The following is a 26,151-nucleotide window of genomic DNA, read 5'->3' as shown; positions in this document are numbered from 1 at the left end:
TTCAAGAAGCACTGTACAAAACAGAATTATGTGAACTGAAAATACATTACTCAGGCTGTTCTGCATTAAAATTTTATGTTAAATCAATTTCCTTTCATGAACATTAGTTTTCTCTTGATATGCTGAAACCATAGAGACAGATTCAGTCAGGTTCTATTTATTTGTATATTGAACGCTGTTTCTTAGCTGAACTGCTCATTACGCTTCACACAATACACATATAGTATCACTTGATTTCCCTTCATTAAATCTGTGTCTGAAATTAGGCTGTTTTCCTTGAAACTCTGTTCTTATGACAGAAACAAGTAATATGTGTATATGTACAGAATTCCAAATGGGAAGAAACGATTTTTTAGACTTATGGTAATAGAGTAACATGAAGAAGCAGATAGATCATTGAAGGTCATAGTGTGGGGGCTGGTTTTTATGGCCCACCCCTTACATACATTACATTACAACATGAAGAAGCAGGTTTGTAATAAAGGCATATGATGCAAATTTCCATCAGCCAGCTTTTTGGTGTTTTCTGATCATGTTATACAAAGACCAATGAAGAGAAATAAGTTAGCCATACTTTAGCAGTTCTTTGATGGCAAGCTCATCATAGTGTCATTTAATCAGCTGCAATGTATACAGTTAGGTTTGCTTGCAGATATAAGCTCTGACTGCCTCAAACGTGTGCACACTAAAGTTTAACCTTAGGTAGAACTGTTTAATGTCTTTGATCATAGGCTGAGGCATGGAAGGTATTGTATTTTCACTGGCTAATGGGTTTCAACATTCTTATCTTGTGCAGAAGTTCTCAGTTTGATATAATGAGTCTTGAAGAACTACTGTTGGTATGTCTAAACCAGTTTGAATCATTGAATATATTTGTACTCTAATGTACATACAATTCAATGTAACATTATGGAGAGTTTTATCATCTGAGATGTAACACTGTGTAGTCATTGAGAGTCAGCCAGTGTGTTTTAGGAGCATGTCACCTGTATATTTGTGGTTTAAGAGTAAGCCAACAAAGAAACCAGTTTTGCTTGCTGCCTTCACCATGCTGGTTTCTTGCTTGGCTTGCTCTTAAATCATGAAGTTTAATCAGTATGTTCCTCCAAAATGTCGGTTAACTTTCAGTGTATTAAACTCTGTTATATTCCAGAAGTTAAAATGCTTCATAACCACTGCTGTGAGAACCTCAAATTCTACATAAATTAATGTAAATTGTAAGAGTCACAGTCGTGATTTTTGCTGTTTGTTTGTTTATGATAGATATTGTGTGTAACATGATGGTATCTAGAAGAAAATATCAAAAGTTGAATCATATTTAATTAACAGAGGATCAGTTCATAATTAATTATGCTCTCATATACCATCTTCATGTCTTATGTGGTGTGAAATGGAAGGAAATTATACCCTACTGTGATGTACAGCACAATCCACCATTGTAAATTGTTACATAAAGTAACATTTGTTATTTGTTCAAGTTCTCATTTGTGCTGGTGTGGTATAGGACTTCTCCTTATCTGTACAGCATCATAATTTTCTGGAGGACATGGAAAAATGGTGTTGAACCTGTTAATGCAGTTAGACCACATTTATGTTAAATTTTGTCCAGGGTCAAAGGTATGCTCATATTTAATTACCTTTTTGCATTCAAGCATTAAAAATCAAACCTAGAAACCTTCAGATATTAAATGTGTGTGCCAACCACTAGGCTACTAGTGTGGTTTGCCTAGAGGTTAGTGTGCGAGAGAAGTGTTCAAGAGTTCCAGTCTAGTGGTACATTGATCTGGTGTCATGATTAATGTACAAATTTGGTGCTGTAAGGATGAGAATTACTGGTTTGATTTTAAGCATTGCCACTAATCTTGAAAATAGCAACAGTAAAGAATATTTATCATTTAATAAACCCCAATCACCTGAAGAAAGAAGAGTCAACTTATAGAACATAGTATATATTGAATGTACCTCAGCCAGTGGTCAGTGTCCAGTATGATTGTGGTGTGAGTGGCGCTAACATAGTTCACTCTAAGGAGGGTAAGTTCCAACTTCTCAGGAATCACTGAATTTTTGTAAACAGTTGCACATCCCTTGTGAGTGCAGATTTTCAAAGAAGGATGTCGTATTTAAATTTACAAATATGTTGGTATACAGGAAGAGGAGTGTATCTTGTAATATGGAAAATTGTTTTTAATTAAAGTGTACATTATTCTATCTAGTATTATACAATTAAAAGATATCCTTTCTGAGTTATGAGTAATGGGATTAATTGCTTTTGTTAACATAATATTCAGTCAACTTTAAGACCATTAGTTTTATAATTCCTATGCATGAGAACTCGGTAACAACAGTTTCTGCTGTAGAACTGTTGGTCTCTTGTGTTGAAGTTTTTTCTTTAACCGCTATATGTTTGAGCGCTGGGATAGCTTAGTTGATATAGCAACTGGCTACGGGCTGGATGACAGGAATCAGAGTTTGAGTCTGGTTAAGGATGAGAATTTTTCCCAAGTCCACACTGGTGCTGAGGCCCATTCAGCCTCCTATCCAGGGGGTACCAGGGTTAAAGTTGCCGGGTCATGAAGCTGACCACTCACCTCCAATAGTGCCAAGGCCAAGAAAACATGGAGCTTATGTCATCATGGCATAGTGCTTAATTAGCACAAGGAGAATCACCTTTTACCTTACCTTTACTATCATAAGATTGAAACAAGTTTAAATATCATGAAAAGTTGGATCAGAATGAAACAAATCAAATGTTTAAGTAGTTACTGATATTGATTGAACCACAAAAAGTTGGTGGGATTGAGTTTAATGGTTATATATAATTGCACAGAAATATCTAGAAGAGGCCATGTTGCATAATTATTTTCTCTTCTGTGTAGAAGAATGATGTTTTTTCTTATCATTAGAGTTCCAGTTACTTTGAGACTGATGTTAGGAATGAACGGGAAATGTTGATTTGAGTGATTTCAAATCTAGAAGTATGGAATATTGCATGGTCCTGTTTGTCAGACTACCTGTCTGCAAGATGGCTGTTCACAGTACTCATATTTTCAGAGGAATTACCTGATGAGATAACATGAATTAAGCTTGTATTAATGTCATATAATTCTCTTCACCAAGGGACTACAGATGAGAACAGTGCACAGATCATCCTCCATCCCCTCCAATATAAAACTTCCATTAAAGTATCATTCAGCTTGTGTCTACTGTTAAGCTCATAGCAACATATTGAAAATGTACACATTTTTATATCTGTCATATACCCCTGATGACCTTTACGCAGGTTATGCAAGAGTTGCTAAATTTTGTATCTAACCTGAGGGATATATCTAAAGGAAGGCATTTATCATCCGACAACTTTAATATTTATTTATTTATTTACATCATATCCATGGATCATTATACATGATATAGGACAAGTCAAATACTTTACAATAATAAATTAGAATAATATACTATATATACTAAGATAATACAATGATGATTCTAATAATAGAGCTAATATAATCATTTAACACATGACACTGCTGTACGCCTCAAGACCCGGTCCTCCTATCCCGGCACAAAATACCCAGGTATCGATCTTGTTCTTGTAAGAAGAAAATACAGGGTAGGGCTAGGGCTGTAGGCATTCCTATAACATTGCTAATATTAAAATCTACAAGTCAATTATTCTTGAAATATATGTTTACAAGTGATAAGAACTAGAATTTGCCCCCAAACGAGAAACTTGTCTATACTATAGAAACAATGATCATATAGGAATGTTTTCAAAGTCTTTCAAAACTTGTATAGTACTGGTATCTCTTTAATATATTGTGGCAACTGATTTAACATACGAAGTCCAATATTATTGAAATTGTTTTTGTATAGACTCTTATTACATGGCACTAGGAACAAGTCCTCTTTTCTCCTTGTATTGTGTGAGTGTATTCCTGAATTGGTTATGAAAACATTCAGATTGGTTTTTATGTGAATTATAATTTCATATATACTTACAGGTGTCCCAGGAGGAATGGACCAAACTTCGGGAGGGTGTTCCTTATGTTAAAGTATGCCGATATAACCCAAAACACCTATGTCCAAAGTTGAACGGTTACAGAGATAATGGCCAGAGAAGTGTCAAACTTTGACCGGCGTTGCACACTTGTTGATTACAAAATACATATTAAAACTAGCAGGAGTATGTGGATTCTGTAATGTTAATAATGTACGTAACATCAAACTAACTTGTGAGTGACATGAAGCCATAAAATTGAAGTACAAAATACTCGCTCGCCATGTCATAATTGTCCTTAGGGTTTCCAAGCACTATACATGACACATGAATGGCAAGCGCTGACGTAACGTGGCTGACTGCGCATTCTGATAAAGCCAACTACATATGTACGGCTAGGGTGAATCAAGGCACTCAAGGACAAACATAGATAAGGCCTCTCAGCTGAGAGGTACAGTGTGTGGACCTGCCAGAAGACCACACTTTTCTTGGGCCATTATCTCCATAACCGTTCAACTTTGGACATAGATGTTTTGGGTTATATCAGCATACTTTAACATAAGGAACACCCTCCCGAAATTTGGTTTATTCCTCCTGGGACACCCTATATACAGACATGGTAGAGGTAATATATGTAACGATTTAAAATATTGTTTAAAACTAATGGTTTTCGGGATTTGTGTCATAGCTCTAATAGCTCTCTTCTGCAACCTAAAGATCAATGTTGCATTTCCTGAATTGCCCAAAAATATCAATCCATATAATAACAAGGATTGAAAACAAGCATAATATAAGGTGCAAACAGTCTCTGACCCTGATCCTCTTTTGACTACTCGTAAGGCAAAACATATTTTACGTAATTTATTTGCTAGTTGTTGAGTATGTGCAGTCCACCTTAGATTCTTATCCAACCAAATTCCCAAAAATTTTGTATGTTCCGTATAACTGATGACTATATTTTTATAACCGATCTGTTATTGAACACAGTTGCATCGTTCACAGGTTGTTATAGATATTTGAGAAAATTTGTTCACTGCCAACTGGCAATGCTGAACCGAATAACAGGATATCATATGTGACAAGCCTGAAAGTGTCTGATGTCAAACCTTTTAATCTTCTAGTTCTTGTATACCTGTAGAGGCAGTATCGTCAGGAGTTTTTGTTTCTGTTACATGATTGAGTCCCCTATCGAACTGGTACTGGAGGTAAAGCAGCCAGGGCGTGAAGCTGATCTTTCACCTCCATCTAGTGCCAAGATCAAAAATGATGGAACTATATCTTCATTCCTCCATATGTCTTCATGGAATAGGGATTATTTGATTAAGTGGACCATATACCTTTTTCTTTTACATCATTGAGAGATGGTGTGTATTGGATTGTTCAACAGTTAAAAAAATTATAATGGTCTGTTATAGATGTGCAAAGGGATGGTAACAGCACCTGTATTCTTACAGAAGAAAAGGGAACAGCACCAGAGTCAATAACAAGAATAAGTGCATATTTTGGCAAAACCCAGTGGGGGATCTCAATCAGCAGTACAAGGAAAATCTGTTGTGTCATGTCATTTCAATGAAAAACATAGATGATATCTTCAAGTAGTTGATTTGATCCAAATTCAAGTCTGTACAGAGGAAGTTCATTTGTAATCTGACACTTTAAAATTTGCTGTATTAAAACTCTTTTCTGAATGTTATGCTTCGCAACGGCAAGCCTTGGATTCACTGAGGCCAAAAATTGGACATTTTGTTTGGTAATTAACCATCCAAGTGGAAGTGTGCTTCATCAGAGAGGCATGTGACATCCAAGATACCTGTATTGTTCTAACATAGTAATCCATACTTCCTTGCAGAAGCATAACATTTTGCTGTTCCATCTTCCAACAGAGAATGCAAATGGGTCAATGGAAGCCTAAATACATACAAAACAAAACCCTAATGGTGTTATAAAACTCGCCCCAAATCAGACAATACAAGGTGAAACCATAATAAATTAAGACTCCAGCAGAATCACTGTTGCAACAGAGCGGTCCCTTGCTCTCAACGGCCAGGACGAGAATCCAAGTAATTTTGAATTCATAACCTAAGCGCATTTCATCACCCACCTTGCCATCCGCTGGCAAATGGAAGACTTGTCCTACAACAATTGATACCTAGAAGACCTAGACCACCTATATGAAGTGTTTTCTTCAAACTGCTGAAGAAAGGAAGAAATCACATGGAACACTGGAATGATGGAATTACATAAAGAAGTTTGACACGGTTATGGGGGGGGGATGATACTGGGTCGAACAGGCAATTTTCAAGCCATCAGGTTGAACATGGCACAATCATGTTGTTCCAGTATTAAACATAACACGAGCATATTTCAGATTCATAAGGTTTGTCATAGCTCTGCAATTTTTTACTATTGATATATTATTAAATTCAATATTAATGGTGTTATCAAGAGGGTATTTCAGATTCTCGAGGTTCATAATACTACTGCCTTTGATAATGGCTGAAACCCCATGTTCAGCATAGCTTTCATGTGTAAATTATTAACAAACGTTAAAAAATTGAATGCCAATATATCTGATGAAAACAGACTTTCCATTCACGTTTACACAACTTCAGTTTTTTTTTTTTTTTTTTTTTTTTTTTTTTTTTACGAATATGCCTTCTATGTACGGTATAGTTCACAACGGCTCACAATGGTATAGGGGATTTGAGTAAGGGGATGTTGCATGGATGTGGATGAAGCGTTCATACCTTATAGCACTGTTGAGAAACTTTCTCCTTATAGATAATAAGTGAAGTGATATTAATTAAAACATTTGCCGAAAACCGGAGTAAGAACATTTATAGTGCAGGAGATAGTTATTTTGTGAACTCGAGAGTAAGCTAGTACAGTCGATAAGTAAGGAAGGATTAGCGGAGAAATGTTTTACCTACTGAGCTCTCGGCAGCGAACACACCAATTAAGCTGCAGAATCGTAGATTTTGATAATAGATGGCAGCATAATCCTTTTGCTTGGCGTAAGACTACTACGTTGCAAGATAATAACATTGCGAAGCAAGTCTGCTGCGTATTTCTCTGTGACCGTGGAATTTTACCAGTCCGTATATCCGTATTGTTCATACATGCGTTCAGTTTTTTAACCGTGCCTTCCGAAAGAACAGTGTTTTGTGGTTCAGTTCTATTCAGTCGTAGATATCACACAATTGAGACATACGGTCGGTTAAAGTAGTTAAGCGTAGGTGCCAGTGGCGAAAGGAAACAGAGTTACATCAAGCTGGCTCTGATGCTCGTGTATAATTATCCGTGCTAACGTCCATAGATAATCTACGACACATTGGCGCGCGCTGAAGTGTGAGGAGTGTGAGACATTGGTTGTTGTGTGAAATGGATGTGACGAGAGGAAGTAAGATGATTTTATTTATTAAGTTTTATTAAACTTTGATTGTGGCGTGCTTTTATGATTGTGCATAACTTACATAATTCCGGTTATTTGTTATAGATTTCCGCGAAGTGATTTTAGAGCTGGAGCGTGTAATTCCGGCAGCACAGTTTCTAGCCATAGATGGGGAATTCACCGGATTGCGTGCTGGCCAAGACGTAAATGCGTTTGATACACCATCGCAGTATTATTCTAAACTTCGTAGTGGCTCGATGGGCTTTTTACTGGTTCAATTTGGATTGTGTGCTTTCAGCTACGATAAGGAAAATGACAAGTAAGTGCTCGTTTAATCGGACTCGATAATGTTGTGACCATATACTTTAACCTTCTTAGCGGTCACTTTTGTGAAGAATTTATTATAATTTATGGTTCCTGGATTGTGTGTTGACGTAACTGACGTGAATTAAATTACATTAATCTAATCGAATCTGTTTCGGAATTCCAGGTTTTGAGAAGCACGAAAGTATGCAAGTATATGAATATATATAATTGACTTGTATTAACTGTTGGTGCATTTGCAGGATGATCACATATACCGGTATATGTATACCAGTTACCTTTAACCTATCATGGAATTTGTATTTAGTGTATATAGTGCCCAGAAAGGGTAAGGGGAGAGATTTTAAGACGCATGTGGCCTCTTGTATTTAGTCAGCACAGCTTTCATTTATTTTTGAGACGGTACCGCTTACAGTTGAACTCGTGCAATGTCTTAATTATTGGTAGTAATGTAAAATGAAAATAAAAGAAACTTGTCTGTTTATTTTCATTGTTACTGCATTCAAAGCATAGGCTTTGTGACAAGATTTCTGTTATATGGATGGTGATGACTTCTAGGACTTCATCTTTCATGAGCTCTTTACAGCATCTCCCTTCTTACAGATTGTCTTTATACCTGATTCAATTGTTCCGTACTGAAATGGTTATGCATCTGTTACCTCATGCATTAGCATCTCATTATCAGAACTTGTAAAGTTTATTTTTTCTCTGGACAAACATCCCATTAACCTGTGACCATATCAGTTCTATGTAGTTGTACTGACAGTAACCATTCTCTTGAACTGTGGTGGCAAGTTAATAAATGTTGTGTCTCGGTTCGTTTCCTTTCATTATTTCCGCTAACTCTGCTTATATTGATCTGACAGAATGAGATATGTATATTCTTATTGCAGAGCCATGCTACAAATTTACCTCTTCTTAGAATGCATAATTGGAGTCTTGTCCATAACAGTGGGGTGATAACTTGTGATGTCTATAATGACTGATTTAGTCCTCAAATAATACTATTCCTAGAATGTTTTTTGAGTTCACTTCTGTATGAAAATATCTTGAATTCAAAAACTGGAATGGAATACCAGTTTGCTGTTGGGTAAGACTCCATTAGCAGCAAGTTCAGCATGATAAAAGTCTTCTTCCTTTCCCCATTGGAACCCTTAAACTTCCTCCTCCCATCAGCCAGCTGTTAGTACAGTTACTTGATTGATACTGATTAATCCATATATCATCTAAGTAATAATTTTGTTTGTTTATTTATTTATTTACTTCATATCCATGGATCATTATACATGATATAGGACAAGTTAGATACTTTACAATAATAAATAATAACATGATATAATAATATACTAAGATAATACAATGATGATTCTAATAATAGAACAAATATAATCGTTTAACACGTGACACCGGTGTACACCTCAAGACCCGACCCTTCTATCCCAGCACAAAATACCCTGGTATCCTCAATCTCGTTCCTGTAAGAAAAAAATACAGAGTAAGGCAGTAGGCATCCCTATAACATTACTAATATTAAAATGTACAAGTTAATTATTCTTGAAATATATGTTTACAAGTGATTAGAACTAGGATTTGCCCCCAAACAAGAGAAACCGTCTATACTATAGAAACAATTATCAAGTTTTCATGTTTCTTTTGAACATAATCTTGCAGATGCAATGTCCCAATGCATCATGAGAATTATTCAGCTGTTGTTGCCCCTGACATAGAGTGATTGCTTGCTTCATATCCTGCATCTTTCCTAATTACATGAACCAACTTCTTGGGCATTAATGGTTCACCTCTGCATATAATTCCTACACCTGAAGCTGTAGAAGCTTTATGAAAATTGTGAGTGATAGTTACCCTTTTTTATATTTCGAGTTTTAATAGAGATTGAAACTATTTTCAGTGGCATTATTGCCATTTGGGGGGAAGGGGCTTTTGCTATATATGCATACTTTTGTTCCCTTGTCACCACAGCATGGCACATTCTCAGGTTGCAGATGGAGGAGACAGCCTCCAGGTATGTAGTGTAGCTGCGACTATATTGAATAAGCTGTTGTGTGACAGCCGACAAGGGGTGGGGGCTTGGGCATGGGGCTAACAACTACTCAACATAAAAATAAGCTTGTTAAAAGATCACGAGATGCTTTGGACCTGGATGGATTCTTTGAATAAAGGACCTAAATGAAAGAAAATTGAAATGTTAGAAGTCTGTAGAGGCCAGGTTCACTAAGGGCAGTAATTCAGACTTTAATAAAAGACATGTACATTATGTATGTTCACAGATAATGAAATCTAGTAAACAAGTTGTTTTGCTTATGTGAGTTTTTTAATTATTGCAGTTGTGTAATGCACACTGAAATCTTTCTTCCACAGTGAGCATGTTTAGCTTTTATAGAATGATTTTCAAAATCATGTTTGCAATATTTTATATTCCCCAAGCCTGTTAACTCAAATTGATTTATTTATAAGGTGGAGAACTCGAACTTGATGACTGTATTATCATTTTGGTGTTTTTTTTTTTTTTGTGCAGTATCCAGTACATCATCAGCCTGAATTGTGAGTGGTGTTTGACCAAAGGAAACAGTGTGACATATCCTTAAAAATATTATCATACTTTTCTCTTAGAGCAAGTAAATTATTTTCAGTTTCTGAGAGTACAGCTCAGTTGGTGTAGCGATGGCCTATGGGCTGGATGGCTGGGGTTCAGTTCCCAGCAGGGACAGGATTTTTGTCTTCTCTGCAATGTCCAGACTCTTTCTTGGGGCCCATTCAGCCTCCTATTAAATGGGTATCAGGAGCTCTTTTTGTACTGATGAAGTGGCTGAGGCATGAAGCTGACCACCGAAATCTAGTGCCAAGGTCAAGAATGGTGGAGCCATACCTCCATTCCCCAATATGTCTTCATGGCATAGTGCTTAACTGATTGCACACAGAAAGTTTTACCTTTTTACCCAACAAGTCTGTGCTTGTGGAAGAACACATACTCTTGAAGTATTTGCTAAATGTTGGACTGATTTATAGTGAACAGTCTTGACAGTTTTACGGATGCTTGTGTTTTGGAACAGTGTTTTTATTGGATTGAAGCTGACATTAAAGGTATCAGCTACACCACATGTATTTTTAGTGCATCCAATACCAGTACTGTTGGAGTGTGTGAAAGCAACTTAAGGCATAATTTAATTAAGTTTCTAGAGGGACGCCTTACATCGAATATTTTAGGCATGAATGTGCCCATATTTGCAGGTAGGCTGTGCAACCCTTGTGTATATACCCACTTATCTTTAGGCCAGGATTACCTCACAGGTCTCCCCATACTTCTACCTCCTGTATTGCCGCAAAGTGTTACACTTTGGCAGCCATTATTCACTGACTGTCCAGTGTCTGCTTTTTGCTTGAAATGACTGTAAACTATAAAATTGATGTCTCTGTCTTTGATCCTTGGTCTTTCGTCATAAATTAACACTAAAATAACACTATTTCGTTAATACACCAAAACTGCAATTAGAAAAATGTGTATATTACAAGATAACTCATGTATAGTAGCTGGCTACAACTCACATGACATTGAGTTGTTGTTAGGAGGCACTTGACATTTTGTTGGTACAGCGCAACCAAGGATATCATTGTCCATAATCATTGGCAGTTAAATAAAGTCCTAATACGAACAATTCTAATTTAGCGTAGACCAGTGGTTACTGTATGGTAAAAGAATGAAGCGCCAGACAAGGTAGCCGAGTGGTCTAAGGCATGCACTGTCTTCGCTCGCTCGGAAGCCTGGATCATGGGTTCGAATCCCACTCAGGGCATGGATGTTTGTGTGCGTTTTTCTGTGTTTGTCTACAGGTAGAGGGCTTGCGACAAGCTGATCACTCGTCCAAGGAGTCCTGCTGTATGTGTAAGATCTAGAAAAACCGAAGTGAATGTAGTTCATGGAGGTAGGCCTAGGCCCACTGGGGCTGTAGTGCCAAAGAATGAAGCAATTATAGGTATGATGTATGTTATTAGTGAGTAAAGTGCTCATCATTTTTGTAATCCAGCATTCACTTCAAGCACACGTTTCTTGGAGTGTTTCTCATTCTTTTCCATATGGCTGTACTCTAGAATATGCTTTACTAACTCATGGCACACTAGCGTGTGTTATTTTGTGGGTGTGTGTTTATGTGTCTGTGAATAACTGTGTTGATATTTACTGTTCATAGTTGAATGTAAGAAGCATAAATAAATATGAAAAATATCAAAATAAGGAAAAGGTTAACAAGTGAAAGCAGAGGCTGATGCCAGGACAGATAGGAATGAATGATATTTCACTGGTATTACCACCATTTGTGAACTGTTAAGTACAGAGAAATTCATTTGAATATAGAATGTTACAGTACACTTGGACTCATGATAGCATGCCAGTTAAGAACATGCGCTCATCATGTAATTTGTCTTACTTCACTCTGCTCTAAATGTCTTAAGTAAGTGATGCAAAAGGAGAGCATGGTTGTGTTTCATATGGCAAAAGTCTTGTTTAAAAAAAAAGCATACATGGTGTCCAGTTGAAAGGTATCAAAAATGAAAAATATATATCTAAGAAACTAATTGCCATACACGTATCCAGTGTATATCATCAGAAAGGAAAACCCTGAAAGATTTGTAATGCCAGGCTTAAGTGCGTGTGCTAGCTGGTGACCTTAGGTGGGCTCAGTAACAGTGTTGACACCACAGGAACAGGTTCAATGCGTGTTGTGGCTAGCAGAGTTGCATTGTCATACAGGTGGCCAGCATCGTTTTAGAATGCAATATGGACACCAGCCTCCTACATGGAAAAGCATTTGGTTCGAGGACAACCTACTTAGGACTACAGGTAGTCTGTTGCTTGTAAAATCTCCTGGAAAGACATGGACCTCTGAAGAAAATGTTAATCAATTTAGAGAGGCATTCCAGTGATGTCCATGCAAATCAATCTGTGTTGCTAGCTTGCAGTTATGTACAAATTCCATGATCAACAGTGCACAATGTGCTACACAAAAGGCTCCTCCTAAGAGCATACAGAATTCAAATGATTCATTCACTAAATCTGAGTGACCAACTAGTATGCATAAACTTCACTGTGGACATGCTACCAAGAATTGATGCATCACCCAATTTACTCCACCAGGAGTGTTTCTTGGACAAGGCGATGTTCCATGTCAGTGGAGTTGTAAACTGGTACAACTGCAGGATTTGGTGCAGTCAGAATCCACAATCACATATGAGTTGGAGAGAGGCAACGCAAGAGCGAACGTGTGGGCCAGCTTAATGCATGACAAGTTGATGGGACCGTTTTTCTTTTTGGAAAAGACTGTGACCAGATGTCCACACTTGGACATGGCTGGAGCTGTATGTGCTGTTCCAGTTACCACCTCAAGACTATTGTCCAACAAGATGAGGTGCCACCATGTTAAGAATCACCTGGACAGAGGTGGTTGGGAGATGGATTAGTAGAGGTGGACCAATTGCTTGGCCTCCTAGTCATCAGATTTAAGCCTATTCGATTTTTTCTTGTGGGGTTATGTGAAGAACATTGTCTACAAGGTTAAGATCAGCAATGTTCAACACCTCAAAGCCCTCATAAGGGACACTGGCTATGGTAACACCAAACCTGCTCCAAGCAATGTGGAACGAGGGCAAATATCATCCAGATATTTGTCGTGCTATGAAGGGATCCCACATTGAAATTTATTGAGAAAATCAGAAAAATACTCTGATAGTTTCCCATTGTAATGGTGTAACCCATAAATGTGTATAATAAATGCTTTCTGAGATAAAATTATTTTATTGATCCGGACACGATCTTTTGTAACATGTAGATCCATTGCTAGGTAATGGGCCAATAAACACGCATTCTTGACAACAGAAGAGGTGTTTTCTATGTGGTTCGCGTATGTCCATTGCTAGGTAACAGGCCAATAAACACAAATTTTTGACATGACACATGTTCTCCGTGAGGTCCGTCCCAAATCCGTATAATGAGAGGTAAGCAATAATTGGCAGTTGAGTCATGGGTTCAGTTGTGGAGTGTTAACCAGCGGGCAGCAGAAGCTGAAGAGTCTCCATCGCTAAGATTCATTACCAGGACATGTCTAGTGGAAACACTGCAGATGAATAACCATTGTGGAGAGCTGTTACCATGTAAATACTAGTGAAAATAGATTGAGAATACATGGGTATGAAGCGATTTGTAGTGTGGAAATCAGCAATAGTGTTATAGTTATTTACAGTTGCAACCTGTTAGTGGTCAATAAATCTATTCACCAGTCGAAACCCCATCTATAGTCACTATTCTGCATGACAGTATAGAATTAAAATGGTCACTGTTCACTATTAGCATGATCAGTGCCCTGAAATGAGGCTTCGTGCAGCTTCATGCAGCAGTTTGTGAAGTAAACATGGCAGTCATCTTGTTTCAGGTATATGCATCGAGCATACAATTTCTACATTTTCCCAAAGCAACAGGTCCCGTCATCACCTGATCAACGGTTTCTGTGCCAGAGTTCTAGCATTGATTTCCTTGCTTCTCAAGGATTTGATTTTAACAAATTATTCACAGAGGGTTAGTATAGTTAATTTTTTATGTAGTAATGTATTATAGCTGTAAATGACATGCTTTGAAATAAAACAGAATGAAAACTTGAAGTGATTATATTCGTTTAACGATGCTGTCAGTATTTCAGACTAGCATGATGATTAGTGAATAATGAATTTGAAAAGATGTGGAAGGAAATGGTCTTGAGGTATTATCCTGGGAATTGCCCCAGTGTACTGAGAAAACTACAAAAGCCATCAGAATAGTTCTCCCAACCAAGATTTGAGCCAGGCATCTCCCAAATACAATTCAGAATCACTACTGCTTGAGCCAGTTTGCTTGGTCATAGTTATTAAAAAAAAGTACGGTCTTCTGGGTTGTAACCCCATGCAATCAGGAGAGAGCCTGATGTTTTGGAGGAACATATCCCTCCCTCCTCCTTCAAAGTTGAAGAGTAAACCAAGCAAGAAACCAGCAGAAACTCAGCTAGCCACCTGCTTCTGCTCAGTTTTTGCCTGGAATATTCTTCAATCATGAAGATGGGCCAATATGTTTCTCTGAAATGTTGGGCTGTCTCCGAGTTACATGGTGTTGCAATTCAGAAGACAGCTCCCTTTGCTGTCACCACCATGAGAACCAGAAATCCAACAGAGTTGTTACAAGTTGTAATACTGTGTGTAATGAAGTTTCTTATTACAGTAAATTATAAAAATCTAAAAAAGAATTAGTTGAAAGAAGTACTGTTTTACTAGGGAATAAGGTTTTGGAACTCTTGAATTGCTCAAAGAGCAAAAGCTACTGAGAAAATTCATTACACATTGTCTTTTCTCAACTTTCTGTTATGCCAGTCTCCAGTACCCTCAACTCTGAATATTCCACTATACTTCATGAAACACAGATGTATATCTTGATGTGATCTGTATTTTATTCTGTGTACCAGCTTTTGTAAGATGGACCATTTTTGATGAAAATGGTAAAAGACCATGGCCATGTCTTCTTAGATCTGCTTCAGTGTTCTTGATCATACTGAAAGAATGTTTTAAATAACCGAAAATCAGTGCATACAATTAATTGTTGATATAGGATCACAAAACATCAACATGCTGGGGATGATGAAAAGAATAGGTTGCCAAATGGGGGGAGTTTATCATCATTGTTTGCACTTATTTTGCAGTTTTTTATTTATTTATTTTTAGAAAAATCCAGTTCGTTGAATAATAGACTCGTGATTGACATTTATTACACTGTAGTTGAGCGGTTACCATTATTACTTTGTATTTTTGATGTCCTTATCCCTAGTGCTGGTCACTGAGGATTTTTGTAGTTTTTTTAGTTTAATGAGGTAAATGATATCTTAAAATAACCTGCTACTACTTCCTTATACACTCTTGTGATGCTATATGACCCATGGAGATGAAGAAAGTTGGTAAATAAGAAAGGAATCAGTATGATCTGTATTATGACATTGTGAATTAATGCAGTAAGAGTCATTGATTATTAAACCATGGTTTTGCTTCTCTTGTATATTCCACCCAGGAATATCTTACTTAACGCAACCAGAGGAACAGAAACTGCGAGACCATCTGGAAGAAAAACATAAATCTTGCAGCAATACAAACAGTTCTTCTCCTGGTACAGAAGAAAATTCTTACTCGATTCCTATTCCTGATGAATATGTATCTGCAGTTGAAGATGCTTGGTAAGAATGAATTGATTGTTGTGTGTCTATAGTAAAATAAAAGATAAAGTTTTCCAAGTGCTGAATTAATTAAGCACCATATCATGAAGATATATGGGGGAGTGGAGGTATAGCTCCACCATTATTGACCTTGGCACTTGAAGGAGCTGACTGGTTACCTTCATGCCCCTGCTCCTGTGCTGCTGGATGTGTCTTATCATCATCGTCATTGTCATCGTGGATGGTTGGTTCTACAGCTTGTAACAGGCCTTGACCACCACAACAGTGCCTCTTTGCTGGCCCATTCCAGTACCTTTTTCTTCCAGTTTCTAATCTGGAGAGTTCTTGAGTCTCTTTCATCACTATCAGGCCACCTTATGCAGGGTCTCCCCACCCTTCTGCTGGTGAGTGTCAGCTTCTTGCAGGGATTTCGTTCATTTGATCTAGGTAGGTGACACAACAAAATGCATCTGTAGTTGATTTAAAATTTCTTATGTGAAAATATAGTTTAAAAAATATATTTATGATTGGTGTTTGCTGCAGTCATTTTTGGGGAGGGAAAGAGGGGGCAACTAGTAATGGTATGAGTATTAAAGAAAATTAATTTCTTTGAAGTATTCTAGTTAAAAGTATTCAGATGAAAGTGCAGTGCTAAATTATGTATTTGTTATGAATATAGTGATTATTAGAATAATATTGCAGATTCCTGAAATAAAGCAAAATATTATTCATGTCAGTACAGATGTTCAACACTTAGATTTCTGGAAATGTTTTCCTGTCACTTTAGTGTCAGAACTGTGGTTTAGAAGTTTACGCGGTAGATGCACAAACGTGGATCAGCATTCATGCTTTTCATGGCATAGCGCACACAACACTACAAGTGAAATTTTGTAGTTTAATGCTTTGTGTGTCATACCCCCAACCAAGTACAGACACACAAGAAAACTGTTTTGTGTTTATAGTCTTCCTTTTGACTTGTTCAGATGTTTTGGGGCTAAGAATGTTTCTTCTAGGATTGATATTTATAAATAACACAGCAGGAAAGCATAATGGAAGTCAATATAGAGCAGTGAAGAAAATTTCTGTGTAGCACCTGTTTTAGGCTGGTTCAAAATGAAAGTGTATTTTAGTGTTGCTGTATTGGAATAAATGACCATCTGGAATGTGGGGTCGCTGTCACAAATAATGTGCCACACAGCCGTTAAATGTTAGTAAAATGTATTAAATTATAAATAATTACAAGTAAAAAAAAAGTAAAGCTATCCCTGTACCAGGTCGTGAAGGTCCACAGGGTTGTGAGACGAGGGTCCAACATTATCTAGACAATTGGCTCAAAGATGGTGGTCAGGTTGTCAGCCTTATGCGCTGGCCATGCTTTAATCCCCAGGAAAATTATTTAATTAATTCCTGGTACTCATTTCTGTTAGAGGCTGAGTAAACCCCAGTGCCTAGTGCGGCTGGAAGGATTAGGTCAATTGAAAAGAATCCATTGACCTCATTGGGTCTTGAACCCATGACCTTCCGGCTTGTAGCATAGCCTCTCAACCAACTACGCTACCACGTGCCCCCAGATAATTACAAGTAATGCTCATAAGTTTCTATTTTTATCTCAGCTTGGGTCTTCTCCTCTAATAACTTTTTCCAGCATTCATGTAGGCTGTGACCGCCTCTGTGGTCTAGTGGCCAGAGGTCCTGGGTTCGATTCCCGGCACTGCCACATTTTCTGAGAAGTAGTGGGTCTGGAACAAGGTCCACTCAGCCTCATGAGGTTAATTGAGCAGCTATTTGAAGGAAATGGCAGCTCCAGTCTAGAAAACTGACATTAACAGCCGTGGGGATCTGTTGTGTTGACCATGCGACATCCTCTATCTGCAAAAGTTGGCACTAACTTTACTGACAAGCAACGGTTGCTCAGTCGGTATAGTTCGCTTGTGGACTGCAGGCCACGGAGTTCTTAGTTTTTTTTTTCTTTTTTGGTTTTTATTTGTGTAGGCTGTTATGAGGCATTATTGGCTGAACTTCATTGTAGGTTTTTTGCACAGATATGTTGGTGCGTGTGCTGGCCACGGAGTTCTTAGTTTTTTTCTTTTTTGGGTTTATTTGTGTAGGCTGTTATGAGGCGTTATTGGCTGACCTTCATTGTAGGTTTTTTGCACAGGTGTGTTGGTCCATGTGCTGCTCCCAGCATAGCATTGTATTGTTTACAATATTAATCTCATTATTTCCAAATTCAGCAGGAGATTTAAATGCATACAGTAAAAGTTAAATTGTAAGCCGGTATTGTAAATTATCTTCAGAGGAAGGTATAAATACATTCGTTTGCCAAAGTCATTATATCATTGGTAGCAAGTTTTTATATCAGATCAGTCTGTTTCAGTATGATCTTATTTATGTGTACAGATATTACCCAAGTTGATACAGCATTGTTAAATAACATATAAACTAACCATCCAGTGAGTTGGACTTACTTGATGTTGTCTTTTTTTGCATGATATAAGCCAATTTATTAAACTTTCTCCCTTTTCCTGCAGCTCTCGTATTGAGGCCTTTTTGGCAAGTTCAGAGCCAGAGGAGTTGGAATTGGATCGCTGCAATGCATTTGTTCGGAAACTCATCTTCCAAACAGTGCATCACCGGTTTGATAGTAATGCAGTACAGCTAGAATCACGTGTGACAGAGGGCAGGAATCGTGTCCTGGTTGTGACACGGTGTGGAAGCCCTGAAGAGAGGAAGAAGAGAGAGAAAGAAAAAAGGGACAAGGAGTTGCAGGATCTTGAAGATGCTGTTGGCTTCAGTTTAGTTTTGAAAAAGATCTCACAGTCGGTTGGTTTATGTTAACATATACATTTTCGTTAGCATTCACATCATATATCATTCAATGAATGCAACTGGATGTGAGCACAGAAACATTCTCTCCACAAGAGAAACTCGAGTTTAAGTACTTCTGTAGCTTGTTACAGCATACTTTCTGGTTAGCAAAAGTTAACAAATACATGTTAATGTATCACATTTATGCAGCAGATTAATGCACACGCTTTCTAGTAATCCCTTATATAATGCCAATACTATGAGTATTGAACATTTTAATTTCTTATAAATATTCCCAGTTATATGAAGGTTTCCTCTTAACAAACATAAACCCCTTTCCAATTTTGTACATTTTTGGTCTATTTAATGCAATTAAGGCATCAGAGAAGAGATGCTTAATAAACTTGATGCACTAAAATAATACTACCAGCAAGGTCAAGCAGTTTCTCTGTTGGCAGTAAAAATGAAATGTTCGTTCAGTAGATTTTATTAGGATTAAGGACATAAAAAGTAGAAAAACTGCTTAATAATTTAACATTGTAATTTTAAATATTTCGATGTTCTGAATTTATGTATGAATTTAGTGTTCACAAAACAGTTGAATTCCAGTACTGTGCTGCATGATTTTGATGTGAAGCTTATGACCTAATTTATTCCAATTGTACATTCCTCTGCATGAGATTTTTACTATTGATACAGGAAGTCAGAAATTGAAGCCTGGCTAAATAACCTGTTCCATTATACAGGGTTACTATAAATGATTCATTCCATTTCAAAACACTACATTTTCCAAAGTATTACACATACAGATATGATTGATACATGAATAGAACCACAAACTTACCAAGTTTCATCATGATACACCAGTTATCACTACCAACAACACTGGTAGAGCTCAGGGAATGCATTAATGCTGCTGTGAAGACCATTGACTAGGGAGTGCTGCAAAATGTTTGGATATGTGTCATCGTGACCAACGGGGCATAAATAAAACATTTGTAATTTGGGTGAGTTTATGGTTCTTTTCATGTATCAGTCACATTTGTATGTGTAATACTTTGGAAAATGTAGTGTTTTGAAATGGAATGAATCATTTGTAATGCCCCTGTATTTTATTACTGGCTTTCTTCTTACTCACCTCCGATTTTGGTTTTAGGTTCCTAGCATTCTTCATACTGTTTTGATCTTGATGATTGTTAATTATGAAGCAACTTGCAATAGATGCTTGGACTTCTTCCAGTTTTTTTTTTTTTACCTGGGAGTCCCCACAATTTTTTTGGGGAGGTCTGCTCATCTCTGGAGGGGTGATTTTATTATGTACCAGGAAGTGCCAAATTTTGGAGCACGCACATGGCCTTTAAGAAGTAGGGTCCTTCTCAGAATCTGATAGTAACTCAACTGGTGAAGAAACTCCCTGGCTGCTATGAAATCCAAAACTTCTCTACCATGTTCACAGCATCCCAGTACTTCATGCTGTTGTAAGCCCCCAGTCCATACCTTTACCTCATATCTATGCCACATGTACCAAATTGCCTTTGCTTCATGTTTTCCAGATAATATTTTGACTGAATTTCCCATTTTCTCATTCATGCTACATGTCACATCCATGTCAGCCTCTTATCACAGTAAAAGTTATTGTTGAAGTTTTCAAATTAGGAAGCTTTTCAGTTACGCAGTTTTCATCATCATCCTGCTGCTACTCCTGTCCCTCCCTCACTTTCCCTTTCGGGTTTAAGTTTTATATGTCTACAAAACAGATTGAGGAACCGGGATAGCACAGTGGTATAGCAACTGGCTGTGGGCTGGACAACTGAGGGGTTTTGGTTTGAGTTCTGCTAGGGTCAAGAATTTTGTCTTCACAGCTTCCAGACCAACTCTGGTGCCCACCCATCCTCCTATCCAATGGGTGTTGGTGGCCTTTTTCGTGGGTATGAATCTGAACACACATCACCAACTAGTGCCGAGGTCAAGCGAACATGGATCTATACATCCACTTCCCCATACATCTTCATGGCATAGTGCTTATTTAGTTAAGCACAGTATTAATTTTACAAAACAGCTTGACTCTTCATTTGCTGTTTAAAAACTTGAAGATTAACATACAGACTACAATTTTGTATGGGTGTGAAGCTTGGTCTATCACAATATAGAAAGAACTTAGACTGAGGGTGTTTGAAAACAGGGTGCTGCAGAGAACATTTGCATCAAGGAGTGGAGAAATAATTGGAAACTGGAGAAGAATTCATAATGAAGAAGTTTATAACTTTTACTCTTCACCAATTATAATCAGAACAATCAAGTCCAGGCATATCAGATGTAGCGTATAGGGCTTGTAGCTCTCGTGGGGAGAGGAATGCATACAGGGTGTTGGTGGGAAAGCCAGAAAGAAAGAGACCACCAGGAAGACCTAAAAGTTGGTGGGAGGATAATAGTAAAAAGGATTTTTGAGAAATAGGATGATGTGGTATGGACTGGATTCATCTGGCTGAGGTTAGGGATTAGTGGCAGGATCTTGTGGACATGGTAACGAACCTTCTTATTTCACTTCAAGAAGGATTCAGATGCATGGAGTTGGATGGTTGATCAGTCAGCTGATCATTCATACAAAACAGCAAGAAAATCTTTATTTTTGTTTTTAGATTCTTAGGAGTTTGGAAGATTCTTAATTGAATGGTAGCAGAGGTTCCACTGGATTTAATGTGCTACTGATTTTTTCATTAATGTGATTTTAATTTGTTACAGTTGTTCCTAAACATTTGTCATGTGTTTTTAATGTTAAGTGTGTTCACCCCAGGGCTTTAGGAGTCTGCATATAATCATATTGTAACGTTTTATGCGACAGACCTGGATTGGTAATTGGTTTTATTAACAACGTGCAGGTCGTAACTACAATTAATTGTAACACTCTTAACTGATTTACTCAATTTACAATCACTACACCCTAATCTTCTCGGTCTGTCTGCAGTAGTCTTCATGGGTTTATAACATGGAAACTATAAGAGTATCCTTAAATCACACACACCCAATACCACTGCACTAGAGCACACATGAAGTCTTCAGATCACACGCAATGGAACTCTCCGTGGCTCTATTAAAACCAAGAGCTCTCCCACTGTAACTTAAACACTTGAACACTCTCAAACACTGAAACACTGCCTTAGTTATTCCTGGAATCTCATTATATAGCCTCCGCACCAACCAAGCACAGAGAACAGCCTGTATAGTTGTAGAGAAGTGTTTACCTCAACGTTGCATAGCAGCGGTCATGGTGCTGACTGCATAGAAGATGCTGTACTTCCGTTGTTGCCTTGAGTGTATTTGGTCGCAAGGTGTTTAATGGCCAGTTACCTAGCAACGCTCTGTCCATCAATGTTACAATATGTAATTATTGGAAGAAAAACACTGAAGTGAAGGTTAAGTAAAAAAAAATCTGTGTCAGCAGCAAAGCAATATGTTCTGTGTTGAAAATTATGCGTGCTGCAGCCTACTTTACAACAGTTTATAGGACCTTTCTTTCTTAGGCAATGATTATTGAAAGTAGTTGTTTTGATATCCTTGAGAACTGCTTTTTCTGCAGAAGTTGAAAATTTTCAATAAGAAAGTGCACTGCATCCTTACAGTGACACTATTTGTCATCTTGCCCTCAATGAGAGGACTTTGGATGGAGAATGGAGTTCCAATCAAGTAGCCTCTGAGAATACCAAAGTTAACCTCCTTTGACTTCTGCTGGTGGGGCATATCATATGTGTACTGAACAGTTGACTAATTTAGATGCATTCTAGCAGATAATGCCTGAAAAGATAATGCTTAAGAAGACATAGCTATCTTAAACCCCAGAGTGACTTTTTGGCAATCTTACATCATGATTTTATGTGCATTTTTCCTTGGATGTATACTTGTGTCTGTGAAATTCAAGAATTGCTCTTAAGCAGTAGAAGCAGTTCTATTGTTTTCATTTTTTTCTGAAATGTGGAACTTGACCACTTTTAGATATATGTTTACCTCTTGGTTGGTTTCTTATTCTGAAGGTCATTTATTGTCTGTGAACTTCTCTATATAGATTCATTTCATTATACATAGGTTGGATAAAAAGTAGCGGCAACACCTCTATTTTTCTGAAATGACTTTATTACTTGAGGTAAACACACTTACATTCCTTCAATATAATCGCCCCCCATGTGTACCACCACCTGCCAAATTTGTGCAAGGCGTCGTACACCATCAGCGCGTCCACTTCTGTTGATGTCCAGCAGTGACCACCCTACAGCACAAATAATCTACTCTTGTGTTGTAACGTAACCCTCACTCTGGTTCTTTCATTTTGGCAAAGATATCATAATTGCACGGACTCATATCGGGTGAGTATGGCTGATGATGTAGTACCTCCCATCACCAGCAGTGAAGGAGATCCTTGACAGCGTCAGCAGTATGAGCCCATGCATTTTCATGAAGGATGATGGGGATCGTTGCCAGCAAGTGTCATCGCTTTCTCCTGAGTGCTGGACAAAGATGATTACGCAGGAAATTGCAGTAGTAGGCAGCATTTAGTGTCTGTTGAGGTACAGTGTGGTGCATTATCACACCATCAGTGTCATATGCCACAATGAACATTTCCTTCAAATTACTCTGTAGGGCACACTTTCCCTGGATGAGGAGACCCAGGATGCTTCCATTCATTTGATTGTTGCTTCAAGTGCGGTTCGTATGAGCGAGCCCAAGTTTCGTCCAGAGTGATGATCCAAGGAAGTCATCACCTTCCTTCTGGTACCAGTCCAACAAGTCATGTGCAATTGCATAACGTTGCCATTGTTGCACCTCAGACATTGTATGGAATACCCAGCGCGCTGCAATTTTGCGATATCCAAGAATATCATGCAGAATGTCGAGCATGGCTTTGTGACGTATGCCTACCTCAGCAGCTTACTCCCACGCAGGCCATCGACAATTGACATTCAGCAAAGAGGCAAGAAGCTGAATTGTGTGGTTGTCAACATGGGGTCATCCTGAATGGCTTCCCTCCCTTCACGGAACAGTTTCACCCATCGTGCCACTGTGCGATATGGCAAAGCAGCATCACCACATGCTTTTCGCAGTCCCTGATAACAGTTTTGTGCACTACGACCTCGTGGAACTTCAATTTTTATCCAGGAGCTTTGTTCTTGTTTTGTAAACATGTTCTTAGGGCACTTGAACAATATTGGCACAATACAACTCAATGAAACAACCAGAGCCACTCACTGCACTACTTCAACTAAACTTCTGCTTTCAGCTACAGACGGCACTAGTGCCACCTGACGCACATCTTTCCTGTTACAGCAGTGTTGCCACTAATTTTTATCCAACACTTGTACATGAAATATTAACATAAGGTAGATACCAGCTTTTTGAAACTAGGTGTACTATTTAGTGAGCTGCCAGTGGTTGAATGTATAAGAACTTTGTTTATGTGTGCATGTATGTTGCAGGGGAAGCTAATAATTGGACATAACATGCTACTTGATGTATGTCATGTGATCAATCGGTGCTACTTCCCATTACCTGAAGACTATTCAGAATTTAAGGAAATGGTGAATTGTGTATTCCCTAAGGTCCTGGATACAAAGTATATGTCAGATTTACCGCTATTCAAGAATCGTATGAGCTCAAACATATTGGGCCATATGTACAAGACCTTATCTGAAGAGCCTTTCAAGATGTGTATAGCAAGTAAGTGGTAATCATTCTTAAAAAAATATATTTTAATAATTACTGTCTTACTGAGCCTGTTTTTCCAGAGAAACAGAACTTTAGTAGCTGCTCCTGTTCAGACAACCCTGTGCTTAAAATTGTAATGTGTTTGGGGTGAGACTGTAGACAGGGTATTGATTGGATATTGGATTTATTGACCACTTGTATATACCACTGGGAACTGCACTTTACAGATCACTGACACACACTTATAGTGTCATCAGTCTGTTGCAGTCTTTTCCTGCCAGTGAATTTTAACACAGGAACTGGTAGTCTCACTTAATTACACATTCCACATGTCACACATAGATTTTCTTTTCACAGCTGCACTCTTGCAGTTATTTTCTTCACAGTCTCCTGGACAAAACTCTTCATAACTGCCAACCTTCAGCTAATTAACTCACTCACCAACTACTTCATTCCGCTTCACTCATCGGAACTGCTCAGCCAGCTGGGGACCCTCGCTATATAAGCCTCAGAGTGGACCCAACAAAAAATACCTGAGTTTCCATTGTAACCGGATTGTTGTGTATCTGATTTTCATGGAAATGTGTTCACCAAGCCATTACCAAGCAGTTCATGTTCCTTATCATGATTGTTGCATAGCAGCAGTACTACAGTTACAATATAGTATGTCAGTTACCATACAAATTATTATGCCAAGGATTCAGTTTTGATACTGGTTGCTACCATTGACAGATTTTGAAAGAAGTAATGAACTTCCCTGTAATAATGCCAGTGGAAGGTGTGAACTCCAGAAATTTAATGTGTGTTGCCTGTATCTCAGAAAATGGGCTGTTGTGTAAAGGCTCAAATTTTGTATCTCAAATAGTAAGATGATGTGAGATATGAGGTTCTTATGGTTATGGCAGCCTGGTTGGGCATTGTCTGCAACTTTCAAATATCTTTGAGAGAATTTCTCAACTCAGTTCTGAACCACTTTACATGATAAACACTTCCCACCATAAACAGGAAACATATCTTCATGAATATGCTTTTTATTGAGTCCTTTTGCTCATCAAAAACGCAAAAAAGAACGCTGCTCTTTGATAGAACAGTCCTCAAGCATGGTCAGCATTTTGACTACTGAAACCAGCCTCTGAACACGGGCATGCACATCTGCTGCCAAGACTCGTGGAGCTGGACTGTGCTGCTACCTAGTGATACACATAGAAAACCTATTACATCCATTACAGCTGTCTTACTTCCATACTGGCTCTTCCTTATATGAAATTGAAACTTACGCGGTAGCATAGTTGGTTGAGACACTTTGCAACAAGCTGGAAGGTCGCGGGTTCAAGTCCCAATGAGGTCATTGGATTTTTCCAAGTGACGTAATCCTTCCGGCCACACTATGGCCCTGTGGTCAGCTCAGCCTCTAACAGAAACGAGTACCAGGAATTAATTAAATAATTTTCCTGGGGATTAAAGTGTGGCCGGCGCGTAAGGCTGACAACTTTACCACCATCTTTGAGCTGATTGTCTAGATAATGTGGGAGCCTCAACGTCTCACAACCCTATGGCCCTTCACGGCCTGTTACAGGGATAGCTTAGCTTTTACTTTTTCATGTGTATATTTATCCAGCAACTAAACTACATGAAACTTAAGGCACATTTCAGACATACATTACACCAGTGTTACTGGCACAGACCACAAAATTACTTGCATTTAT

General features: G+C 38.1%; 1 protein-coding gene across 3 annotated transcripts in view; it reads left to right on the top strand.

The window, feature by feature from the left end:
• Window positions 1-7,059: 7,059 nt before the first annotated feature.
• LOC111868759 (poly(A)-specific ribonuclease PARN) overlaps window positions 7,060-26,151 on the top strand; it is a 46,600-nt gene continuing 27,508 nt past the window's right edge. The window contains exons 1-6 of one of the 3 annotated variants that reach the window (XM_023859702.2): window positions 7,060-7,394; window positions 7,491-7,704; window positions 14,150-14,292; window positions 15,802-15,964; window positions 18,475-18,766; window positions 24,217-24,457. In XM_023859702.2, the coding sequence (XP_023715470.1) occupies window positions 7,376-7,394; window positions 7,491-7,704; window positions 14,150-14,292; window positions 15,802-15,964; window positions 18,475-18,766; window positions 24,217-24,457 (1,072 nt within the window). In that variant the 5' untranslated portion in view covers window positions 7,060-7,375. The remainder of the gene's footprint in view (window positions 7,395-7,490; window positions 7,705-14,149; window positions 14,293-15,801; window positions 15,965-18,474; window positions 18,767-24,216; window positions 24,458-26,151) is intronic. The other 2 variants (XM_023859701.2, XM_023859700.2) reach the window with 2 other exon arrangements.

The sequence above is a fragment of the Cryptotermes secundus genome, unplaced genomic scaffold, assembly GCF_002891405.2.
Source record: "Cryptotermes secundus unplaced genomic scaffold, Csec_1.0 scaffold174, whole genome shotgun sequence".
NCBI lineage: Eukaryota > Metazoa > Arthropoda > Insecta > Blattodea > Kalotermitidae > Cryptotermes > Cryptotermes secundus.
The sequence above is the reverse complement of the archived record's forward strand: the minus strand, read 5'-3'. Positions and strand labels throughout refer to the sequence as shown.